Source organism: Bombus impatiens, unplaced genomic scaffold (assembly GCF_000188095.3).
Source record: "Bombus impatiens unplaced genomic scaffold, BIMP_2.2 scf_0129, whole genome shotgun sequence".
In the NCBI taxonomy this organism is placed as follows: Eukaryota; Metazoa; Arthropoda; class Insecta; order Hymenoptera; family Apidae; genus Bombus; species Bombus impatiens.
This window is the reverse complement of record NT_176548.1, coordinates 743,070-768,433: the sequence shown is the minus strand read 5'-3', so window position 1 is coordinate 768,433 and position 25,364 is coordinate 743,070. Positions and strand designations below refer to the sequence as shown.

The following is a 25,364-nucleotide window of genomic DNA, read 5'->3' as shown; positions in this document are numbered from 1 at the left end:
ACAAGTGCAATTACTATATTACCGACACTAATGTTTTGATTAGAAGATGATAGGTAGCGCAATGCAATAGCTAATTCTCCATAACTTACTTACGTTGGGGAATTATACGTCTTTTTGGCGTAAGAGAGGTTATATACATACCATTCTTTGTTAGAAAAATAATTATTTATTGTGACAATGACATCCGTCAAAGATTCGTTAAAAGAAGACGTTCAAATTGAACAATCTTTTATGGAAAATTCAGCAGATCACAACTCAAGATGCGGATCGCCAAAACGAGGAACTACGCTTTCGACAAGCACAAGTAGCTTCGAAGCATTGGATCCGCATGATCCAAATCTTAGTCGTTTAGCTAATACGATGTTTCAAAAAACTGGTGAATATTTACAAGAGGAACTCACTTCCACTCATGCTGACTATCGTTTACTAGAACGATTAAACAAAGAAACTATTGCGAAATATACCGAACTAAAAACAATATCGTCTAGTGTAGCTCAATCTTTGGATTCTTTAAACGAGAAATATAAAAAATTGCAACCAATTTTAGATAACATCAATGAAATTGATGATAGTGTAACTAAACTAGAACAAGCTGCATATAAATTGGCAGCATATTCGAAACGATTAGAAGCAAAATTTAAGGACATTGAAAAAGATACAAAAAGCAAGTAGAACTGTAATAGATTAAGCTAAAACATTTAAATTCGAATATTGTATTATTTATTGTCCAAATAAGAAATATATTAATAGAATTAAGATTACATTTTCTGTTATGATAAAAGTAAGAAATAAGAAAAAACAACCATTAATTTTTATTTTTGTAATTAACTATACTAGAATACAGTCTCACACACATACATTTCTTTATGAAGGATTGTAAAAATGTATTGTGTGTTCTTTTTCTTACATTATATCACATAATATATTTCTAATTATATTGTATTCTACCTATGAATCTATGTATTATTTTCTATATGAAAAATATAAGACCCAATTATAGAAGTTGCTAAAAAATAATAAATATAAAGTAATTTGTAACATAAATAGAAGCAAAAAATAAATATTCTTATATGTAACAAAAAATATAACTACAATATATCAATACATAATGCTTTCAAAAATAAGAATCTCCATTAGCATACAATCTACTGATTGAAATTTGCTCGAATTGCACATAATATAAATCTGTTCTTATAATTGTATATCAGACAGGCATGGATGTATATTTAATATTACAACAGCACATTATTTTCCAATACAAATTTTGTTTAGATAATAATTGAATGTATTACTGAAATATATGGAAAGCATAATCAAGTAATACATGCAGCATATTTATATCATTTACTAATCGAAATTCCTATTTTACTTTAAATATTAATATTGAATGTGTTAATTTTTAAAATTTATGTTGTTTATGTTTATGTCAATTAAATCATTTAATCAATTAAAATTATTTATTATTAAAACAATAACCATGCTGTGAAATATAAAGTACGAGTCTCTTCTAAAAATGTGTTACAATATTGAATTTTTTTTTAAAATCGAAATTATAATCAACAATTTTGTTATGCCTCAGAGCTGAATTGCTTGTTATTGACATTATTTGTGACATTTAACAATCTAGAAAATTTCCAGCCATCAATAATTCTAATGCAATTTCAGGTGCAATAGGGAATTCTGGTATTTCTGTGCTACTATTTGTATAGCGTACTTTGTAAGTAAAATACATGCAAACTTTTTGCAATACATGAGATCTGTAAACAGAAGTTTAATTAAGAATATAATTAAGTTTTATTAAAAGCAGAATTAAAAAATACTTACGGAATTTCTCGAAAGTTTACTTCATTAGCTTCATTTTCTGCGAATTGTCCAGGGCCACTTAGCATAGCTTTTATTGTTCCACTAGTTAAAGCATGTTCACGTTTAACAATAAATTCATGTCCATCACTGCTGACAAGTTTTACATACATTGCATTTGGTCCTTCACAACCTCCATATACAAGTCCACTTTCTTGCTAAAAGTTTATCCCATTACTTGCACATTATGCTGTATATTCATATTTATATGACGTAGTTAGTATTTTAACTACCGTACAACTACCCTACTGTTAGTAACAAAAGGCAAGGAATATAAAAAACACAAAAAGATCATTAAGCAGCAAAATTTTAATTTGCAGAAATAGGTACCGCATGCAGATCAATAGATGAAGTGCCTTCTTCTTCCTCTGCTTTATCGATATTTTCTTCCTCATTGGGCTTGATCCAAAGAAAAATTAGCATTAATCAACAAATTGTTTACCACAAATTTCCTGTTTTCCAATTAGAAGAATTAATCTAGCAGTTATGATAGCAGCCCAATTGTAACAGCACATACGTTTCTTTCAAATACACTTCACATATCCCAACTGTCATGAAAAAATTTGGCATGCATAATATTTTGAATAAAACATACCTTATCAACTTGGGTGTTCACATCATTTGACATGTTTGTATTTTATAAGATGTTTATCCTCCTAAGAACAGCAAATGATTAGCTAATATCAAATAATTAATTAGGTACTTTCATAAAAAATAGAATATATACTTCAAAACATTTTCTTTTAAATTGATATCTATCTTCGTTTACAATGGAATGTAATTTGTTATAATCTATAAAACATATATTTATTTAGGTTGATTAAGGTTTTTGCTGCATCAGTTTATACAAAGAATAAAATTGAATTGATTATTGTAACATAATATTTCATTTCAAGCTCAATATGATGAACCAGTAACATAAAGAATATATTATCAAGAGTACATTAAAAAATTGGCATCAAAAAGGAATCAAATATAAAATAAAAAATAAGTCATTGTTATAGTATTCAGGCCATACATTACATTCACAATTATATTTTCGGGACGAAAAGATTTATCATCGCATTTCACTTCAGAACAATTAATCGTACATACCTCGATGAAAAAGAAAATTGTACAAATTCAGACTTTTTGATCACAACAAAGTTTCTTAATAACGCAATGGCAATTAATATGGCCGCTGGTGATATATAGTTCTCGATAAATCGAAACCAGAGATTCTAAACTACTTCTGCATCTTCAATCTTCAGTTTTATTTATTCTACGATTGGACGAAGAAAAATTGGCGCGTAAAAACCAATAAAATATATTGTTTTAATATGAAACCTTACTTTTATATAATTTATTAATGTGAATACTATAGTTTAAAAAGAACAATTTATCTCTTTCAATTTATCTCTTGTAACTTCATTCTAACCTTTCTAAATTTCATACGATGGAAACTGTAAAAGCTAGGTAACTTAAAATTTTATTTATTATTATGTTTTCATACTATTTTATACATGTATAAATGTAATAAAATATTAAATTAATCTTTTGCCTGTTGTATTTTGATTTTTATTTCTATAGCTATTCAAGAACAATGGAAGAAGTACAAGAAAGTTTAAAATTAGCTGTTATTAATGAGTCTGATCTGCTAAATGTAACACAAATTTTATATTCTGCAAAAGAACATAATATGCAAGAACACATTAAACTCTTAGAACTTGATGAAAATTTAATAGAAGCAGTAAACACTGGGGACAGGTATACAATCATTTAAATTTATATGTATTTTATTAATTTATGCAACATTCTAGTTTAACGTTCCAGGGTACTGAAGAAGATTCTGTGGTATTATGCACAAAAGATCGAACATATGATATTAGTGAGGCAGAAACATCTAATTCTTATTTGTTAGTACCAAAATTAAATTTATCTCAACAGACAAATGTGGATACAAACCGAATAATAAAAGCTTATAATATTTGTGGGATTTTTCATACATACTATGAGGTATGTAAGATTGATGTAAATCAATACAGTAAGAAAGTATAAATTTTTCTATATGTGAATATATGTATAAAATATCGAAGGTAAAGGAGTGTAGACCTAAATTGGAAAAATTACTTAATATTCTTGAGCCCACATCTTTTAAAGGAATAGAGTATGAATCATCGATATCTCACGAACTTTTATATGATTGGCATAGATTAAAAAACGAAATACAAGCCAGTGAAGCTGAACTAATCCAAGCTTTAAATAATTATTTAATAACCAATATTGATGGTAGTATATTTTTTATAAAAATTATTATCACATACTTGATATTAAGTAACGATATTAATTAACTATACTAATATTAATATTAAATAATTATATTATTTCTTGTTTCTTGGTCTCAAGGTTATTTCCGTCTTATATCATTTGAATTTGAGGTCCGAAGTTTAACACTTATGTTAGATCTTTTTGAGGAAAATAGTTGGGAAATAGATGAAGTAGACAAAGAAATTACATATGAATTTTTGAAAGAATTTATTTACAAACCAGTTTTTAATACTTTGTTTACAAAATATACAGAAATAAGTGAAAAATTAAGGAAAGATGGAACACCATTATATAAGTATAGACAACTTATACAGAAATCTTTCTAATATACATAATGTATTTTATAATTTTAACTAGTTATAATAAGTAACAATATTATAGATATAATGAAGAAAAATGTTGCAAAACTTTAGCAAAAGTACTGTTTGTTGCTTCTCCAGTAACTGAATACAAACAATTCATGAAATCATGGAATATTGGTACCCCAGAAAGTAAATACAAATTTTTATAAAAAGAATTGCAATATACATATGTTACTTATAATAGAAATAGCTGCTTATATTATATTTCTTTGTATGTAGAAATAGAACCAAAAGAAGAATATCTATATGGAATTGCAATTATTAAGTGGAATAATTTAATGGAAAAAGAAATAATATCTTTCCCAGAAACTGATTTGCCAATAGATATTGATGAAAGATTTAATAAACTTTTTAAAGCAAAAAAGAAGTGGACAGTTCAAGAAATAACACCCTATATAACGTAAGTAAAAATTAATTGCATTTGTAAAATACAATCTTTTTAAAAATAGAAATTATTTCATTTTTTTTTCAGAAATTTAACAACGCATAAAATGAATGTTAATGCTCTTCTAACTAAGTATGCTAGATATTCAATTATTAATGGTATTAAGTATTATAGTTCAAAATATGGTAACTGAAATTACTTATACTGCTGAAATCATTCTTGTTGTTTATTATTCTGTTTGTGGTCATAATACATAGTTACATTTACACAATTTTATAAATATTTTTTAAATATTACATACTGTGTTTATTCTTAGTCTTTATCACCTATAACAGTAACAGGATCAATAATGGTAGAATATTTTCGTTCCAGTATCTATTTTTTCTTGTTTCCCTTCTTAAAGAATTGCAACTACATCTTCAAGAACAATTATCAGCACTAACAATTATAAATAGTTCATGTATTTATTATTTCGTTACAGTTTTCGAAATCTTGTATAATGTAACTATAGAAGAATTTTAGCTATAATGCTAAAATAAATTAAGCTTTTATTTTCATGTTAGCTTATACATAGAAGTAACTAAATAAATTTACCAAAAAGAAATTAAAAATATAAAACTCAGTCGAAGTTATAAGAGTCAATTGTGTGTTCATAAAGAATAAGTTCGTCCTAAAAATCTTATAATTTTATTATATCATTATATATTGTGATATTCGTCATGACATTCTTGCGATAATTACATATCATATAGAGGAATTATAGAACAAAAGGTATACTTTATATAGTATTATAATATCGAAGACAGTATAAACATACACCACAAGATGTATCTATTTTTCAGTGGAATTCTGATAAATATGTAACTAAACTGTAACAAATGTTCAAAATATGCATATGCATAGTTAAACATTCATGAAACATCAAAGTCACTAAAAATAATACTCTTAATTATTAACATTATTGTTAAATGATATAAATTTTGGGTATCTATTTACATATACCTACTTAATGCAATTCTAGAAAAAAAGTACCCTATACTCTCGATGCAATAGCAGTGTCAAACGTCGTAATCATGAATTACAAATTCCTGGGATGATACATTAAAATATTACTGTACATTTTTATTGCGTTAATAGCAAAATTTGTTTATATTATATAAACACACCTTGGCACATTAGTATTAAAAAATTGTGGTTGTTGTAAAATAATGAATAATATAAAAATCAGTCAATCATCATGGATAATAATATTAATTTAATATGAAACTAAATTTTCCCAGGAACATAAAAGGTAATAAATGTATAAAAATGGAATACTTCATATTTATGGAATATTTAATAGAGTCATAAATGCACTGTGTGTGTTCTTACAAGCGCACTGTGTTGACGAGTTATCAATACTATTCTTATGCAAAGATGAAATTTTTATAAATATTTTATAGGAACTGACTTGCCGCTGAAGAATGATTCATTTTTTATAAAACATTTTATATAAATTTCACAAATTGGTATGAATTGCTAAATAATTACCTAATAGAAATAACATTCAGTCCCATTTTTTTACAATTATAATCACTCCTCTTAGCAGGAAACATACTATTAAATTATAAATTCATAAAAACAACTTCGCAAAATTGTATCCTATGAGAAATTCGTTTTTTGCAGAATACTTCGAACTATTCGCTTAAATATATATTTATAAATATATATAGAATTATTCAACTACTTACAGGGTGATGCAATGAGACAATCTCCAAAGTGATGTATCGTATACATCATGATATTGTAATAGCAAGCCTGTTATAGTTAATTTTCTATAATGTTAAAGTATATGTAACAAAATTTAAATAACTCCTCATGTAAATATTGGTTTTGTATCGATAAAAGTTACGTACACTTATAACACTTGAACTTTAAATTCGAGGGTGCCTTTTGCGTCACCCTATATACGTGGTTGTCATATAATAACAAATCAACAATAATTCTAAAGCTTTGGAGTGATTTCTTTATAGCTGTGACTTACGGCCTTTAGTAATAATTCTATGACTACATCTAACGAATACTGTCCTATCTATAAGTACGTTTAGACAAAGTTTGTTAAATGTTAAAAAGAGCTATAAAAAGCATAAATACTAAATCTCCTGCTGCTGAATTATGCGTGAGATGTAAATGGGTAACTTGTACGATGTAGTCTATGTACATATAATTATTCTCTCGAAGTTTTCCTGAAATTAACAAATATAAATGCAGTAAAGTAACGAGTAGAAGAAATTTCATGTGAATGTAATGAATAATTTGAATTTACCTTAATACAAGGCACCTCGTTGTTAGCTATCAGTTGTTGCACTTTCATTTGTCGTTTTATTATTAGGTGCAAACACTGACTGTTGATTAATACCTGTTGTAACTGTTTGACTTGGATGAATGACAGGTCCAACTGTTTGGACTAAATTACAGGTAACTGGTACCATTGGTGGCAGATTAACCGAATTATTCATAGGGCTGATATTACAAGATAACGATGGTCTTTTTCTTTCTAAGCTATTTGTGGTCATTTGTCTCCTTGTTGTTGAATTACGTTCGAGACTGTTAGTGACGATATGATGCCTTCTTTCTAAACTAGAACTACTGCTAACATCAGTTTGGCTACCCTAAATGCAAAATTGTATTTTTAGAATATTGTTCTACTGACGTTATTTAATCGTCATATAAAATTAAGTTTAAAGTACAGTTTACCTGCAACGAACGATCAACGGATTGTCCCATTCTATGTAGAAGATCACCGCTTTGACTCTGTCTGAATGTTGTACCTTGACGTTCACTCGACTGACTTCTCCTTAAGAAATGTTCTCCAGATTGACTGGAACGAATACGACTTTCTGGCATTGATTCTTGTGAAGTACTAATATGATTTTGCTTTTGGCAAATTTGGCCTTCTACGTATGGATATCGAATGCGTATTGAATCGATTACATCTAAAAGATTTTTTGCGTCCATTGCTAAAATATGTGCTGCTGATAGCATTCCTCTGAAATTACATTAAATATTTCTTAATATTTTCATTCATCTGTTATGCATGGAGATATACCAATAAGTATTAATCGAAACATTTACTTTCGGTATTCTGCATCCAAAGTAGTAGCACTGTATTTCTGAGCATGCTTCATAGCAGTTACAAGTTCTGCCATATCCTTACTAAGAACTTTATGCGCCATTTCTACTTCTCGATGAGCAGATGTAGGTAATATGTCCATAAGAACATCTACAGATAAAAGTAAGGCCCTCAATTCGATACCCACTTTACGTACTAATTCCAAATATTGGTCAGCTTTGCTTTGTTGGACACCTAAGTTTGTGAGGTAAAATATTATTTAAAACGTCATAGATACCTCGGTATCTTACATAATAATTCATACCTTGAGATAAAGACATCACAGCACGAACTACACTGGTGGTACAATCATATACCTTATCGTTCGTTCTATCTAGATCAGCAGTTGGTGTTGGTTCCATTTTCTACAAAATAGGCATTCTCTGTAACTTTCTTTACATTTAAAAATTATTTAAGCATTAAAAAAATTACCTTCACCACAATTACTTTTTCGGTACTTTTATCGGAACCTATAGAACCGGTATTAGCACTATGTTGTTCATGATTTGGTGATTGCGTAACTGAACGGGGAATTGGTGGACTCGCGCTTTCGTCTCCACTTGTCGCAATGGACAGACGTTTCTAAATATGGAAATAAATAATAGTAAAATGAGCAAATAAATAATGCATCATAAATATGAAAAATGCAAGTAATAAATCGCACCTCTTCCCTTGCCAACCAACGACTATCTTCTTCCGACTGGCGTTGTTGTTCCAAAAGTCGTTGTTCTAATAATTTTTGTTCATCGTCAATTCCACTGTTGAAATTTTCTGTAATGTTATCGAACTGTGATTGTATGGTTCTCTGAAAGAAAAGGATTCATTTTATTTTCATCAATTCGCTCCAAATCGTTAAGATAATGCACAGTTTCATAAACATATGTACATAGTAAAATTAAAGAGATGCATAATTCTCGATGCAAAACCAATTTCAGAACAATAGTAGTGCAATCATACTCATTTCATGCAGCTCAGATTGTTATAGTGACAATATTATCTCCATTCTTCATGCAAAAAGATTAGCCTACCAAAACTGCAAAATAAAATTCATTTCGGTTATAAACAAAAAATATCGTCTAGTTGTGTATAAACGAAAGAAAAGGGCCATTGTGTGAATTTAAACGAGCATGTGAGCGCATCTGCATTATACCAGAAGCAATATAATATATACGTATGTATGTATGTATGTATGTATTGTATATACATTTGATTTGCAACAGAAGTATGGTGCTGCAAGAATTTCGAATCATAAATAAAAACAATATGCTGTTGCAGATAGAGGATGCGATTGTCATTCCTAGGAGGCTTTGCCAAACCTGATCTTGCTGTGCCTCCTCTGTCATCGAGCTGCTCGATGACATTGTGCTATCACTGACAGCGGAAGATATCAGTGATCCAGAGAGTGTACCATCTGTCGAGCTTGTCAGTTGTTCGTCTTGTTTTTGGTTTACGAATGTAGTAATTTTTGCAACACCAGTTGCTATCTGAGGAGTGCTTGATTTTATGATTCCCGCCTGCATCACTGGTTGTGGCAAATACTGTGTTGCGTTCGCCATGGTTGCTGACAGATTTGATACGTTGCATTGTGTCGGAGCATGCTGCGTAGCGATAACAGAAGTCGATTGTTGTCCCATTACAATGTTAGATGCGCTTGGATGCATGTGTTGCTGGCTAGTGGGTTGAACTGAGCCACCTGATGTGGCGAAATGCATTTGAACGGGATGACTTTGTGCTATTTCAAAAGACAATTGCTGATTCATGTTCATTGCTTGAGCGTTCGGTACGTGACTCGCAATCCCAGCTTGAATTTGTTGTACGTATACGGGGCCCTGAATCTTCTGAGCTTGCACCACCGTAACTGAAGCCGTTTGTGCCGTGTAAATTGGGTTAGCACCTGTCGCTTGATTTTGCTGATTCGTATGTTGTGTTGGGATGTAAGAAACGGGTTGATGAATGGGATTTTGTTTTTGGATGTTTTGCACGTTCTGCGACTGTGACATGTACATTGGTTGCGTTCCTGGATGGCTAATGTTCGAATAGATTTGCTGATGCTGATAATTCTGGGCGTGCATCGGCTGTGCTTGTAGATTTTGTCCTGGAGCCGAAGTGTGTGCTAAATTGCTTCTCGAATTTGGTATGGCAGATCCAACCGATACGTTTATGGGTTTCAAATCAGAGACATTTTGATTCTGAATGTTTTGCGCTCGAAATTTCAGTACCGGTCCGTATAAACATTCCGTATTTGACCCAGGAACAGCAGCACTGGTCGAACTAACGATCGATACACGAGGATACGCGACGGTAGTGACAGGATTTTGTATACAACTAGAATTTTGGCTTACCGGTTGAGCAACACCGAATGTTTGATTCGTGTTATTAGCAGAAAATTGGCCAAAATTTGACGAGTGATTTTGATTGTTTAATCCTACGATACTATTTAAACTACTAGGCCCAAAGTTTCCAGGATTTTCACCAAAATTACCACCTACGCTGGGGCTTTGACTAAGATTACCAACGATGGCAGAACTTTGCGTGAAATTAGCGACAGGCCCGTATATTTCGCCACAAGTTGCTACGTTAGTTGTAGCAGGAATAGCACTGGACGTTATGAATTTTTGTACGGGAGAATACAAATCTCCAGTAATGCTACCGACGACTTTTGAACTAACCGCGTACAAATTTTGCATCTCTTTAACCTTCTGCTGCTTTCTATTGGCAGCGGGTGACTGAGCTTGTGTCGCGTCTGAAATATTAAGGCTCGACATGAGAGGAGTGTCCGAGGAATCAAGGGAATCTAAATTAGTGTCGGACAAAGTGGAATCTCCTGAATGAGTATCGTGAGAGGCAGAAGGTTCTGAGGTGGCTGAATCGAAAAAGGGTAGATCTGAAACTAAGGCGGTAGTTAAGACTTGCTCTTCGTCTTGAAATTGTACGGCTAAGGTATTGAAAGGCGAAGCGGGTGTTGTGTAGACGGAGGGACATACCCCCCTAGTTTGATTATCCTTGAGAAGTTGTGCAAGAACCTCGGGGCTTTGCGCCACGATATATGTCGAAACCGGCGCTGCAGCGGTTAGCTGAGATTGATCTGTTGTGTTTTGCGGTTGCCTCGAAGGTTTAGGTGGTGGTACATCGTCTGCACCTAAATGACGAAAAATTATCTGCTCCGTGCTCACCAAAGTATCTCGACTGCATCGAATGTAATTTATTCTTTATTTTCTTTTTACGTACCCCAAGACATAGCTTGCACTCTTCTGTTCTCTCGTCTCATCGTTTCCTGTTGCTGATGTTTTTCTTCCAATAAAATTTCACTACAATATCGTAATTTTTAATTTAACACAAACTATCGACAACGAAATCAAGCAAAGGTAACCAAGATTAAATTAAATTAAATTTATTAAGTAAATGTACGTACTGTAACGTTTCTCTGATTTCTTTAAACGTCGGACGTTTACTGGGTTCATAACTCCAGCACTGAGACATCAAAGAATATAATCGCGGAGGACAATGATTCGGTAACGCAAGTCTTTCTCCGTTCTCTAATTTACGAATCACTTCGTTATTTTTTACACCTTGGAACGGTTTTACACCTAACATTAAAATTTCCCACATGCATACACCTGAAGAAGCAAAAAGAAAATATTTTACATTACTATCAAGTATGGAAAAGAATATCAGTTTTTATCTTAAAACACCTACCAAACATCCAAACGTCAGACGACGTTGTAAATCTTCGAAAATTAATACTCTCCGGTGCCATCCATTTAATAGGTAACTTACATCTACTCGCTGTATAATAACTTTGATCTTCCACCCATCTACTAAGACCAAAGTCTGCTAATTTTACGGAATTGTGTGCAGAGACTAGTACATTTCTTGCAGCAATATCTCTATAAAAATTAATAAATATTTACAGTGATGGACAAAATTGTTCTTGAATCATAAATTTTTTCTATAATTACCTGTGTACAAATTTCTTGCTCTCAAGATACGATAAGGCAGTGCTCAATTGAAACGTGTAAAGTAGAAGAGTGGCGAGGTCCAAACGGTGTTTGTTCGATTGTAGATAAGCTCGCATCTCCCCTAATTTGGCCAATTCCATCACCAACCAAATCGGCGCTTCGGAACATACTCCTATTAGTCTTATGATATGAGGATGTTCGAATTGTTGCATTATATCTGAAATTTTATACAAGTATTAATCACACAGCCGCAGCTTCTACTCTATTGATAAATTAAGAAGAAATTTTTTTACAGGCTTCTTCGAGAAATTTTTCCGAAGTTGCAAGATCTGCATCGACTTTACAGGTTTTAACTGCTACAGGTATTACTTGATTGTCCCGCCCTTTATAAGAACCTTTATGTACATTGCCAAATTGGCCCTCTCCAATGATTTCACCTAGTTCCACTTGATTCCTGACTATCTCATAATCTCTAGCTAAAATTATTAACAATCAAAGTTTAATATTCCTTTGGGTGTAAAAGGTAGGTAGTACGATAGACTTGTCTTTTTAAAATTACACTCACTAGCTGGCGTTGAATAGTCTCCTTCTTCGTCCACGATTTCTGCGTAGTCTTCCGATAAAATAGTTCCCGTTTTGCTTACGTTTTTCTCCGGACTATTGGATCCCTCTTGTCTGTACTTTGGTGGATGGGCATCTATTTTGAAATCGAGAATATAATCAGTAATCGTGAATAAATCAATCGTGGTTCTCATGCAAGTACTCTAAACGAGACAGTAAACTACAGCTCGGGATCATTCAAAACTACAAACCTTTGCATGGACAGGGATAGTTTTTCCACGATGCAGCTTGGAAGTGTAAACGATTATAACTTAGTATCTTTTATGTAACGTAAAAGGGATTCGTGCGAGATATTTGGGGTATAATACATGATTTCATTATAAAAATACAATGAAACTAAACGCTCTGACGTTTATAAATAAAATAAATTTCTATAGTTCTTCGAACACTATCACGAATACCGATAAAAATTAAAGGAAATGTTCATTGCCTCAACATCGAGATTGTTAGTTTTAAGATGTCAACACGCTAAAGAGGATAAATATTAAGATAAAGAAATAAAGAATAAAAATTTCAATGGCAAATGATAACAATTTTTTTGGAGCATGCCAGTTTTTACGGCTGCTTAAAAAATTTTAGTCAAATATTACCATACCTTTTCTGTTCCATAACGAGGTATTGCTTCCAGTAATTAGCCTACAGTACCCATCGATTAAATCCGCAAGACTTTCCGCTTGATCTAGACTCGAGCAAGTTATACTAAGCGTTTCTGCTGCTCCAGCTACTCTTAATTTAATACACGCTTTTGCATGTTCTTTACAGTCCGATACTAGCGTTTGAATAGATTGTATTTGAGAGAACTCTGCCATTCTCGTTGGCTATGAAAGATTTAATATTACCAACAAAACATTGTAACATTTTTTATAAAACCTAGTGTGTTAATCAGATATTTACCACCGTTCCTCCTCTGTGAGCCATGTAAGAGATGCCTAAATCTGGTCCAATAACTAGTTCTACAGGTATAGACCAGCTGGACTGCAGTGCAGAATGATACAAGACAGTTTTAGACTATGATAACTATAAGTAGACAGAGCTACGGCAATTCGACAAACTCACCCCCAAAGCGCATATAAATCTTTCCTGATCGAATCTGTAATGCGCGCGTAAGAGATCGAAGAACTTGAACATACATTCCAGCTCAGACAATGCTGCAACTTTTTTGAAATGCTGCTGTATTAACTTGCGTAGTGCCTTTGGTTTCATTCCATTCAACACGGACCGCGGTAAGAACTTGTGTAGACCGACCTACGAACCAAACGCGACGCTTTTACAGCAAACCCTCAAACAAACCAATCAACTTTCGTAGGAACAATGCGCTTACCTCTCTCTCTAGGTATTCGAGATTGCTCTTCTTGTCGAGCGCGACCTGTGGCATGTCTTTGAAGAAGTAGCGAATCTCAAGACAACATAGTTGTACCGCCACATCCTGATCAAGAGCTGCGTGGTTTGCGCAGAGATAATCGTTTCGAACCTACGGGATAAGCAATTAAATTCTGTTCAACTATTATAAAATCGATGGAGCTGGTGCAGCTCGGATGATTCTTGAAGATACCTGATCGTAGTAATAGTAGAAGGTCACTTTATCCTTTTCATATAGATCATTCAGGTTTTGTGGCAAGTATCGTACCCTCAGTTCGTATCTCCACTCGCAGTGAGGATGTTTTTTCTCGTACTTTTCTTGAACCTGGTAATAACAAACGAGTCTTAATCCCACTGTTTCTAATAAGAAAACTTGTTTCGGAACGGAAGATGTCAAAATACCTGATACATGGTTGTGTCTTGATGCAACCAGTAACTCTCCCCCGATCCAGGGTGATGCAGTCTCATGGCGTAAAGGTTTCTATAGTGTCTAGTTCCAACTGATAATCGACTAGTTACTAAAGAGATGATGCCCCTCACATCGATCGCATCACCGAACTTAACAACGTTGAAACCACCTGAAAATCAGACGACTTTCACTACGAACAACAGTTGGTTTACCACTCAAAGCAATCTCGAATCCTTTTTACGGAAAAACGACGCTCCCTTCTTTTCCCGATATTTAATCAGTTTCATCGAAGCATTCTCCTAATTAATTCGAGTAGGACTTTGTTCAAGGTTTAGGTAGAAACTTACCGTTAGGCAGATGGACTTTTAGAGTCGCCTTGTCCATGGGGGTGGGCGATCCATGGGGCGGCGTGTTTCTTCCGCCGCCGCTTCCCTGCACGCCACCGCCGCCTCCAGCTCCATCTCCTACGCCAGTGCTCATCCCCTCATGGCTGTATGAAAAAAAAAGAAGAATAAAAAGGGGTTGGTAAAGAAGTCGGCTTAGTCGACGACGCGGGAACGACCGCGTCAATTATGCATTATCTCATAAAACCTCGACTCGCACTAGGTAACTAACGTGCAAGCTTTGCATCGAGAAGATTAATTATTCATCGGACCATAGAGGGAAGAATTTCTTCTGAAACTCTTCTTCGAAGCGAATTTCGTTGTCGACGAAACGTGGATATTTCGCGACAAGCAAAGAAACTTGTACTCTAGATATCGTACACGGTAACTCCCTGTTGGCACGTTCAATTACGACAAGTTTTTAAATTACCACAATCTTCTTTCCTGTTTTTTCTCGTTATTAAAATCCCTGCTTTAATCAAGAGTTCATGATAACGTTACACCGTGGTATATATGTTTCTGGATGCTTACGGACAAAGATTTCTCATGCGAATGATCGAGTAATCGTGATTGTTTATCAGGCGATTGTGCTCAGCCGTTCCTTGCGCGCTGTCGAAGTTTGCTCGGTATTTTTCGATGTTACAAAAGAACAACGCGATACAATCACTAATCACCATTCTATCTACTAGATTTGCACTCTGACGAAGACGTGTTTCACCAGGCAATGACTATTAACGAAGACGACCAGACATTTTGACGCCTTATCACGCGGATTAAAATTTTCACGATAACTTTTACGTATCTATGGTTGACGAATACCGACATTTGTCCAGAAGAAGATTGCATCGATGACGTCATGCGAGATAGCCCAATAAAATATCTCGACTGTTCGTCTTCGATTTGACTGAAGACCGATTTGCTGTTTGCTGGCTATCGCGAATAGATATTCCAATGAAACAGCGTATTACATTGCTGCGGACGAAAGAGAATATTTTCTAAAATACATGGAAAGAAACCTTCTGAATCGCGACTCGGTAACAGAAGGGCGAGGGACTTTTCTGAAATGTTTTCCATACAAAAGAGTTGCAGAGTTAACCCTCTTGCTGTACGGGGTCAAAGACGATAGCGCGGCTAGATTTAGCTGAGCGTCGGTTACGATAAAAAATTCGCGTAGCGTGAACGATGTTGGAAGGCTTTTGAGAAACGGGGCTGCACGTGTTTGTACGCAACCGCATCCCCATTCAACCGTCCGCGTTTCATACCTACCCCTTATGGACGCGGCCTTCTGACACATTTGCCTGCGCGTTGCACTTACATAGTTACCGATTCAGGCTGCTCGGAACGCGTGCATCCGTGGGAGAGAGCAGGTATTCACGGAAGTTCCCCATCTCGATTCTGAAACCGGAGTTCCGGCGACTCTTTTCAAACGGACCGAGCAGCTTAACGCGCTTGCTCACGGTGAACATGTTCTGAAAGAACTTCGAATTCCCGCTGAGATTTGTGAGATTTCACGAGAATCGATGATCGGAGATAGACGTTCGTTGCGACGTGTTATTAAAATGATTTCACGTGATTATCGTTCCGAGGCTAGTTACGAGGCTATTTGACGAGTAGTTGAAAGCAACGCGCTAGAAGATGGAAGAATCTTTGCGAATGCAATGGTAAGAGGATCGCACGTCCGCAGGTACTTTACTACGCTCGGTTGAAAGTATTTGCAGCTTCCGGACACGTTCTTCAGCCACCTCTACGCGCAATCATTGAAACAAGTTTCATCTTTGTATTGACTTTTCGCGTTCCTCGAAGAACCCGCAACATCGGTGACGCAACTTTTCACGCGTGTGTAAAACGACAGGTCTCACGCTAAATTCATGAAAAAGCTGACGCACGAAAGCGTCGTTGAGCAGTTCCAGCCGAGCCTTGTGTTTGCATCGCTGCTATTAATGCAAATGTATATTACGAGCGTCGTCCGCCTAAGGAATGCCGTCGGTCAGGGACGAAGCATTTACGCCGAGAACCACCAGCTATTCGTTTGGTGTACTGGATCGTGGAAAGGATCGCGTCGAATCAGAACCAGGTTGTTCTACCCAGGAACGCGAGCTTACTCTAAAAAAGTGGGATAACTTACCTATGGGCTGGAAGCATTTAATAATCGTTTTTCTACGCGAGAAGTACACTCGCCGCTAGTTTAAATTGTCATAAATTAAATGATCCAAACGTAACGGTAAACTCTACCGAAAGGAATAAAATACGGTAAAATACGGCGAATGCTTCGTTAACAGCGCACAGCGGATGAAACAACCGTTTGTCGGCCAGCAAAGCACGAATTAATTATTCGCGCAACATTACACCGATTCACGACGCGGTTACGTACCTCGTATAAACTCAAGCCCATGATCCGCGAACGATTATCGACACGAGTAAGCCGGTACACGGTAAGTCGATCGGCCTTTTAATTCACGTGGCACTTTGGAGCAACATAACGACGAACGAAGGAGTTGCGCAACCAGCGTAATTGTTAAATGCCGCCGTGGTATCGGCCGGAGGAATCTTTCTACAGAAAGTCGAGATATAAGATGGAAGGGCGAGGGACGACCGAAAAGGTTGGCGGCCAGTTTTCTGTCCCCACGATGAATATTCATTGCTCAGCGTTTTCGCGGCTCGCTAAATCGGCCGAATTAATTCAATTGCGCGGATAATATTAAATAGCTTCCGGCCCGCTAATTACAAAGCGCAAACACCGAGCTCAACTTATTACTTGTTTGTCGCTGAATATCAAGCAGCCGAAATAGCTGATTGGATTCGAAACTTGATTCGCATGGAGAAAAGTAGCGGCGCGTTACTTTCTCTTTTCGTTAGTGTCGAAGATGAGCTGCTGCGATCGATAATTCAGCGAGATCGGTGAATGAGATCGTACCGATTACACGGCTGCTATCGTTCGAAAGACTTTTCTGTTTCTAGGGCGACGTATCGCAGCGAGAAATCGGGAGCGCGCGACGACAGCGGCTACTAAAAGAGTTTTTCGTCGCGGAGGGTAGTCTCGGTGGTATAAAAAGAAGGAGAAAAGAGCAAGGAAAAGAGAGAAAGAGAGAGGATACGAGAAGTGCGTCCCTGACCCGACAACAGAGCGGCTCGACTCGGCACGAGCAGGACCACCACGCACCTGCGACTATCGCCCACGCACTTTACCTTTCACTATTACTTTCTCTATTGCGCTTTTGCATCGTCACAGCCGTAACGAGGCTCGCGTGCCTCTATCGCTCGTTACAAGCCGCGAAACATACTCGTCGCCACGGAAAAATACAAGCGCGAGTAATAAATCGTCGCTGGCTTGTTTCGCGGAAGTCGAACGATTTACGGGATCTCTGTTTGCACGAAGGAATCTTAATTGCGTAAGAACAGCGAGGATGGAACAAGCAAGACTCTCGATGATGCAAATTCTCCTTCTCCGCTTCTTCCTGCAGACGTTTCTATTTCCTCAGTCTCCCTTCTTTCGCGCTTTCTGAGGTTTACCTCGGACGAGACACCCTGTGAAATTTCCACGTGCCAACGGTGTCAGGTGTGTAGGAGTCGTTGCATCTCAATTGCCCCAGGGAGCATAGCAAACCCCCGTTCTCTCTTCTCCATCGTTTCTCCCGAGGACATGCTCTGTCTCGGCGGAGAAAAAAAATCCCCTTGGGATCTTTGCCCAATGATTCCAAGTTTTGGCCGCGGCAGCTCGGCCACGAGATTCCGTTGGCCTTGCGTTCCACCAGCTCCAGCATTATCCTTCCGGAGTGTTCGACGATCTCGTACGAAATCACGTACAACTCATCGAACGAATCCAGGAAAATCTACTTATCCGCCGAGGCAATACCGCGGAATGTTCGTCGACTGACAATCAGTTGGTTGGACGCGTCATCGAATAGCGAGCACTTGAGTAGTCGCCGTTGAAAATTCTTCGATCGAATCGTAGATCGCTTTATCGATATCTTAGCGAACTCCGCTCGATCCGGTTGTCTCGTCATAGTCTTTTGTCATCCGTTGCCCATCTATTTTTGCTCGTACGGTGGTAACTCGATTCTTAAGCGCGTGGATCGTTTGATTCGTACGGTGTTCATTTGATCCTCGTGATCGATGCTAGCGAATCGAGACGCGAGGGAACTGTGTCGGAACGATCGCATGGGTCTCGTTTTACGAAATTGAATTACATCTGGCTGGGGCAGGCTGCGCGGTCGCCGTGTCTCGAAATATAGCCATGGTATAAGGGGAAAGACGAGGAACAGGCATTGCGTACGATTTTAATTTTGCGCTGGCTGGTTCAACGTCCCGAGTCCCCGATCGTTTTCGCGAGTTTTCCTGCCCCGATGGGGAACACGGGTGTGCCGAGTAGCATACGATTTTCAATACGAAAATAGAACGTGGAGAATTTTTTACCACGGAAATGAAACTCGACTCGTCCTTGTTTTTTTTCCTCGCGCCTCGAAACACCGGAGACGCGATTCACCCTGCCAGCTCGACACACCCTCGATACGTTCGCGTTTCTTTGCCACGAATCGCGTACGCGCTACCTCGACGTCGGATAGAAACTGATCGACGAGTCGAACGGACAACCTGCCGTTCTCTCTCTTCTCCTCTCTTTCCCTATTGAGCCGTTCCTTCTCTTCTGTGTCCGTGTTTCACTGGCTCTAACGCGTGGGACGTCTATGAAAAATCGCGTCGCTAGCGCAATTCCTATGGCGCAAATAAACAGGGCGATCGGCTGTTCCAAGTCGGTGCACGATCGCGCCAACAGACTGCCTGGAGACGCCGATTGCTCGATATTTCACCTCCATGAAACTTCCAACGCGATCGCTTCTCCTCTTCTTGCTTTCTATTTCCGTTTAGTCGATTTTTAAGGTTAAGGGGTGTATTTGATCCTCCTTGCGTGAGCTTCAAAGCGAGTCGTTTTCATCGGAATGAAAGAGAAATGCGGATCTTATATAAACTAGCTTCGTTTCTCGGAGATACGTACGTATTCTATAGGGATGAGAGAGAAAATGATGACAGGTTGTAATCACGGTAACTAGGCTACAAAGAAAACGCGGAAACCGGGCCCAGGACAAGGAATGCAAAGCATCGACAATACCGGACGAAGAAAATACAAGCCTCGCAACGCGATCGAGTTGCGGTGTGAAAGGTTCTCCACGGGACAACGAGCTGTCGGTGTTTAATGGCATTTAAGCGAAGGATAGAAGTTAAACAATAGTCCGCAGGAATAAATCATCCACAGGGTATATTCGACCGTTCCGATAGAGCTACCAACTTCACGAGAATTTATATTTTTACGAGCAGTCGCGGACTCACAGAGTTATTTTATAGAGAAGGAAGAACGTTGTATTCTCTATGGTCTGAAATTCAGATACATTCATGGTGTAACTCATAGGATTTAACACGCATATAGCATGGTCGGTGATCTAGCTTAGCTGGATCGATCGCCCCAATGCATGACAACGGTGTGTAATCAAGGAGATGGAATACGAGGTGCATCCGCATTGCGACTTCGACACGACCCTACACATACATACACATAGATAGTTCGCGAACATCGTGGCACATTTTCACATCGATAACTTTGTAGTTCAACTCCATCTTCCTTCTCCTTTTTCTCTCTTTTTTCTGACACGTTTGCCACTTTTAAGTTATTTCTCTTTCCAATTTATTCGTTGCAATATCTGCGTTTATTTTTCTTGGTAAACTGAGTTTTCTTCCAGCTAAAGAATTCACGAAGAACGTTATAGAGTTACTTCTTCGGACGTAGGAAATTGTTCCAAGTTTCAATTTCTTCAGAGTAAGGCAGATATATTTGAGGGAAGTATTGCCGGAGAGAAATCTTTGATGCGATAAATTATATACCACTAACTTGGATAGACATCGTTCAAGAAAATAGCTAGAACCGGAAGGAAACCTCCAAAAACGAAAACAGCAGCGAGGTAATCGATACGATTTTCGAGAAAGTGACCACTAATTGACCACAGGATGGACGTCGTTCATGGCACGAATTTCACCAAGGGGGTAGTAAAGGGCAAACTCCAAACCATCGGAAATCACAGAATGTCAAGCAGAGGGAATTGAGCGGAACTTCTCATGAAAGATCGCGGTGATTATCCACTTTTTGCGAATCTGAACAAGCGATACTTAACCTGAAAGAGCAACACCAGGTGCTTCGAGTTACCTTCGTGCTCGAGTTGATTATTTTTTAACAGGATATTAAGAAGATACGCTTCATTGGGGTCAAATTCGATGTCCTTTTTCCCGACAATCTCGGCACGGTTATACTATATGTTAAATACAAGAATACTCATGGGACGTCGGCGATTAATTCGAGGTTGATTTCACGCTATCCGAGACGACGCGGTCAGCTTACAAAACGTAAAATCGAAGGTCGACCTCTCGAAAATTCGCTGCTCGTAGAACCTGCTAGGCCAGTCAAACATCGAACGAACGATGGTGGTCCATCTAAATTCTAAAATGACGACTCTCGTGGATTAAAAGCTCGTTGAACTTCGAATGGAAAGGCGGACTCGATTTCCCAACAGCTTTCGAACAATGAAACTGGTTCGTACCGTGGAAAAGTGTTCAGAACTATCCTATTTGTGTAACAAAGATCGCTTATTAAGACTCGAACGAGATTTATCCCATACATTGCGTCCTTGATTTCGAATCTATGTTAAAATTCGTATCGTTCTTGCTTAAGATAGCATCGAATTCGCTTCACTTTTCGATTATTTCGAAATTTCGATTACTCGGATGAAACGAGGGAATTACTTTTACGGAAGATATCACTGTTTATGTAGCTCTTGCGGCGAGCTGACGCGTCTCGGAACTAAGTACATAGATGCAAGTATTATAGTAGCGAACCACTTGAGAAAAGCGTCGCAGACGTCTCCCGAAACTTTTTAGGTAAGGTCTGACCAGCGAGTTCTGGCTGGCATCCTGACCAAAGCTTCCTCATTTTCCACGTCACGTGACTTCTTTCTAACTATTCGGCGAGGTAAATCTTTTGCTGTAATTTGACGGACCATGGAGCTTTTTAGATGGAATTGTGGTCGCGATAAAACTTTACAACGTACAATGCAAAGCGATTATCGTCGAACGAAAGAGAAACGGAGATACCGTAACGATTCTTTTGTCGAGGACGCAGATAAAATTTAATCTTGAAAGATTTCGAAAGTTTGCAAGTATAAGGAAACGACAGTAGCTACGCACCGGCGATATTGAAGTTCATTTAATAGCATCAATTAGAAACGGTTACCGAGAGGGCTGTGGTCGATGATGGCAATTTCGCCATGGTAACCCGTTGGTATCGACGTAACACAGTCTACGAAAAAAGAAGGTGTTTTCGCGCGAAACCATCTGCGTTCCTCTTCTTCCTCCTCCTTTTACTCCCACTCGAATCTCCCTCGCGGCGTTTCCCTCCATTCACGAATTGGAAGAGGGACTTGCAAAGGCTTTATGCATGGAAATTGCCATTGGCTGCTCTTCAAACGAACTAACCCCTTTGTTTAAACGCCTGTTCCGTGGTTCTGAAGATACTAACAGCTGGATACCCAGCGTCTAAGGAACCGGAACCATCTCGAACCCCCTGGGCAAACTTTCCAAAACCTCTCCGAGATCGCATATTATCGAGATTCGATTCGCTCCCATGGTCGGTGAAACGCGTAATTTATTTCATCTTTGTCTCGTCGTCGTTGCGGATCTTTCCGCGTCCCGTCGAAACAAAGCCGCTCGAAACGACCGCGTTCGATAACGCGATACAAGTATAAACACGATCGGCGTGAAATCGCGGAGAAATGCTTTTTGGTCGTGATACTTACTCGGTGGTTTCGAGGTACTGGAAGACTCGGTAAACGGGACGTCGATACATGAAGAGATGGTCCTCGACACGCTCCACCATCATCCTAAAACCACTTCATTCGAAACGGTGGGTCACTGATCATCACCCACCACTAGTCACTGTTTTCATCGGCACGGTGAGGAATAGAACACTTCGAGAACGTATAGGCGTGAAATAAATCTTCAGGACGGAAGACGCGATTTTTTTGTTTCCACTGTTGTCTCGCTATAGCAGCGACATCCACGATTTTATCGAAAGAGTTCTCTGAAGCAAGGAAAGAACGAATTTTCGAAGGAAAGCGGTCGGTTCCGGTGTCGGTAGGATTTGGAGCGTCGTGCACGAAGCGGCGGAATTCAGTGGTACACTCGATGCAACTTCTTCGTTTACCGGTGATGTTTCTTCTCTTTCCGGTGCATTTGCTGCACCGCCACTTTCGAATCGATATCGTCGTCGGAAACACACCGGAGATGCACTGGAAATTTTATCCCGTCCTCCTCTTCGATTAACGAGCTAGCTACTGGATCTACCGAACTCGCGATTCTATATTCCACGGCTTCGATGGATTTCAATTTTGATCTCCGTTGAACGACGGTTTCTGTTGTTGCTTAATGACTGTGAACAACCATCAACGTAATTTTAAAACAACTATCTTTATGCAAGATAATCGCTTTCAAACGAACTCCTCCCCCAGTTCTTTCCAGTACCGCACGGGAAAGTGGAAAAGCCAGTTTAATGTCCTCTATCGCGGAGCGTGGCGGGAAGATACGGGTGTTCTTATCTAAGCCGTTGCTTCATCTTTCCAAGCGTCGGAAACTCTTGTTACGCGATTTGCGAGCAACTTCCAAAACCGATAGAGATCTCGCGTGCACTCGCATACGTCTATGAGGACGAACCTAACCTATCCCAAAGGCAGGGGCACCGCCTAATCCTGGCCACAGACCTTCCAGTTCCGTCACGTAAATTCCGCCAGAACCGGACATAAACATGAAACTATTCAGTCGAGATATCGACTGATCGTTCCACGAAAATACGGGAACAGTATTTCCTGGAGCGAATTCAAACTTTCATCGCATTCGAAAAATACCCTGGCAACAGAGGAATTCTCTTGCAACGAGTTTGACTCGAGTACTTTCGAGAAACGAATATCTATGTTGGAATGTAGTTTATGGCGAATGGATGAGAGAGATTTAATTCGTGAAAAAGCTCGCACGACTCCCGGTAAGGCATGCAATCTATTTCAAGATGGACACCACCCACGTCTGTCTGCAGTCTCCGCAGGGCCGACTACCGCAGTGTTATTCCCGTTGGTACAGTAATTAGCCTGCAAGCTCCGCGAACATTTTCGCGATGCTAAACGCTCCGTCTACGTCGGTGAAAATCGGCTTTCTTTCGCTCCGATGCATATGCGTATTTAGAGATAAGAGAGTGGTCGTGTTAATGAAATTCAGAGGGGTCCCGCAGGATCGAACGACTATTCGATTAATCCACGTTTAAACGTAGGGAAACCAAATGGTCTGAGGGAACGAAACGTGTTTTATCAGAGACGGCTTCGTAATAGTTCATAAATATTCTCGAGAGCATTTTCCGGCTTAAAAAAGTATCGCAGGAGAAAAGCGTCCCTGGGACGATATAAAGTTACATTCGCGTCGATTCGGTTAACTAGACGTTCTCCTGGACTGGAGAAATAAAACCGTTTCTAAAATTATACGATTCACAACCCGGAGAACTTTTGAGGAACTTTAAGACTTTGTCCCTATAGTTACCTCTTAACGATGCTATAAGATTTGATGCTTCGATACTTGGAATAAGCGATTAAATAGTGGCGGTTTATGCGCGAAGAAATGCGGGTTGAAAAAAAGCATCGTCGAATCGAAAGGACGAGGACACTTCTGTGAAAATTCGAAGCGGCTAGTGACGATACGCGTGCTCAGCGCACGAATCCAGCGTGCGCTCGATTTTGCGAAACGTAGCCAAGCTCGTGTCGTTGACCGAATCAAGGTCGTGCAACCTTGACACGGCGCTTCGAAATCTTCCTCCTCTCTTCGTCACCCACCCACTGGTTCGTACTTCACCTTCGGCTACTTCCTGTCGCATACGCGCCGATATATGTATCGCGATTCTTTCCAACTCCTGACATGACAAACCCGAGTACCGCACACTTCGTACAACTTTCCTTCCCAGCCAGTTTTTGGTTACCTTCATCGGTTCCTATCTCATCCCTCGAACCACCTCGTCTTCCCTTATCGCTCTTCGAAACTTCACTTGAATTCACATATCGATGTCACGTATAAAAGTAGAGAACTTCACAGGAAGACGTAGAAGCCGCGCAAGCGAACACAGGACGCAAAGAGGGAACACCGGCTCGTAGCACGCTTCCAAAGGACGCGCAGGACGCGCAGGACGCGCAGGACGCAAAGGGCAAGTAGCGCGGATAGCACCGGGTTTCAGATTGGCAAGTTTCGTGGAACGCGATACGCAAACGTGTCGTGACCTTGGCTCGGTGTTGGGAATCCGCGAAACACAGGCGAATGGACGGCTTCGGTGGACAGCGGGGTGAATTCCCGGAGCGGAATCGTTGCTCGAAAACGAGCGCCTAGCAACAGCGTATCGCGAGAACGACGCGCGCTCGTCGTCTCCTCGGTTGCGTCAGGTATACGTTTTGCCGGTTCAAGGGGAGCAAGCGCTTTGCTGGGTGCGGCAGCCTGCGCCGCGACGC

The 25,364-nt window shown here is 38.5% G+C and overlaps 4 protein-coding genes across 11 annotated transcripts in view; 2 read left to right on the top strand and 2 right to left on the bottom strand.

Annotated features, from left to right (window-relative positions):
• Positions 1-49: 49 nt before the first annotated feature.
• On the top strand, positions 50-1,321 carry LOC100742742 (biogenesis of lysosome-related organelles complex 1 subunit 2). The gene has a single exon (XM_003486621.4). The coding sequence runs from the start codon at positions 178-180 to the stop codon at positions 670-672; it is 495 nt and encodes a 164-aa protein (XP_003486669.1). The 5' UTR covers positions 50-177; the 3' UTR covers positions 673-1,321.
• A 187-nt stretch (positions 1,322-1,508) lies between these two features.
• LOC100742539 (elongin-C) lies at positions 1,509-3,123 on the bottom strand. 2 transcript variants are annotated; one of them, XM_003486620.4, is made up of 5 exons: positions 2,956-3,101; positions 2,456-2,516; positions 2,191-2,259; positions 1,825-2,018; positions 1,509-1,757 (listed from the first exon to the last, which is right to left on the bottom strand). In XM_003486620.4, exons 2-5 carry the CDS (start codon positions 2,486-2,488, stop codon positions 1,616-1,618), a joined length of 438 nt encoding a protein of 145 aa, XP_003486668.1. In that variant the 5' UTR covers positions 2,489-2,516; positions 2,956-3,101; the 3' UTR covers positions 1,509-1,615. The 2 variants fall into 2 exon arrangements, with proteins under 2 accessions (XP_003486668.1, XP_003486667.1); XM_003486619.3 differs by lacking the exon at positions 2,191-2,259 and having other exon boundaries at positions 2,956-3,123.
• Positions 3,021-5,210, top strand: LOC100749158 (sister chromatid cohesion protein DCC1). The gene is made up of 8 exons (XM_003486674.3): positions 3,021-3,315; positions 3,430-3,606; positions 3,660-3,855; positions 3,936-4,128; positions 4,246-4,462; positions 4,549-4,658; positions 4,749-4,929; positions 5,002-5,210. The coding sequence occupies exons 1-8, from the start codon at positions 3,296-3,298 to the stop codon at positions 5,105-5,107; spliced, it is 1,200 nt and encodes a 399-aa protein (XP_003486722.1). The 5' UTR covers positions 3,021-3,295; the 3' UTR covers positions 5,108-5,210.
• A 372-nt stretch (positions 5,211-5,582) lies between these two features.
• LOC100742416 (focal adhesion kinase 1) overlaps positions 5,583-25,364 on the bottom strand; it is a 37,948-nt gene continuing 18,166 nt past the window's right edge. For 2 of the 7 annotated variants that reach the window (XM_012381207.3, XM_012381208.3), the window contains exons 2-24: positions 22,629-23,260; positions 14,761-14,903; positions 14,407-14,582; positions 14,198-14,329; positions 13,967-14,116; positions 13,702-13,890; positions 13,540-13,620; positions 13,241-13,463; positions 12,837-12,872; positions 12,590-12,721; positions 12,318-12,500; positions 12,025-12,241; positions 11,762-11,952; positions 11,478-11,682; positions 11,294-11,373; positions 9,382-11,204; positions 8,730-8,870; positions 8,498-8,647; positions 8,331-8,430; positions 8,029-8,260; positions 7,651-7,942; positions 7,220-7,565; positions 5,583-7,139 (exon numbers count right to left, since the gene is read on the bottom strand). In XM_012381207.3, coding sequence (XP_012236630.1) covers positions 7,242-7,565; positions 7,651-7,942; positions 8,029-8,260; positions 8,331-8,430; positions 8,498-8,647; positions 8,730-8,870; positions 9,382-11,204; positions 11,294-11,373; positions 11,478-11,682; positions 11,762-11,952; positions 12,025-12,241; positions 12,318-12,500; positions 12,590-12,721; positions 12,837-12,872; positions 13,241-13,463; positions 13,540-13,620; positions 13,702-13,890; positions 13,967-14,116; positions 14,198-14,329; positions 14,407-14,582; positions 14,761-14,903; positions 22,629-22,711 — 5,283 coding nt within the window. In that variant the 5' untranslated portion in view covers positions 22,712-23,260 and the 3' untranslated portion in view covers positions 5,583-7,139; positions 7,220-7,241. Of the gene's footprint in view, positions 7,140-7,219; positions 7,566-7,650; positions 7,943-8,028; positions 8,261-8,330; positions 8,431-8,497; positions 8,648-8,729; positions 8,871-9,381; positions 11,205-11,293; positions 11,374-11,477; positions 11,683-11,761; positions 11,953-12,024; positions 12,242-12,317; positions 12,501-12,589; positions 12,722-12,836; positions 12,873-13,240; positions 13,464-13,539; positions 13,621-13,701; positions 13,891-13,966; positions 14,117-14,197; positions 14,330-14,406; positions 14,583-14,760; positions 14,904-18,306; positions 19,314-22,628; positions 23,261-24,844; positions 25,321-25,364 lie in introns of those variants that run through there. The other 5 variants (XM_024365073.2, XM_024365071.2, XM_024365075.2 and 2 more) reach the window with 5 other exon arrangements.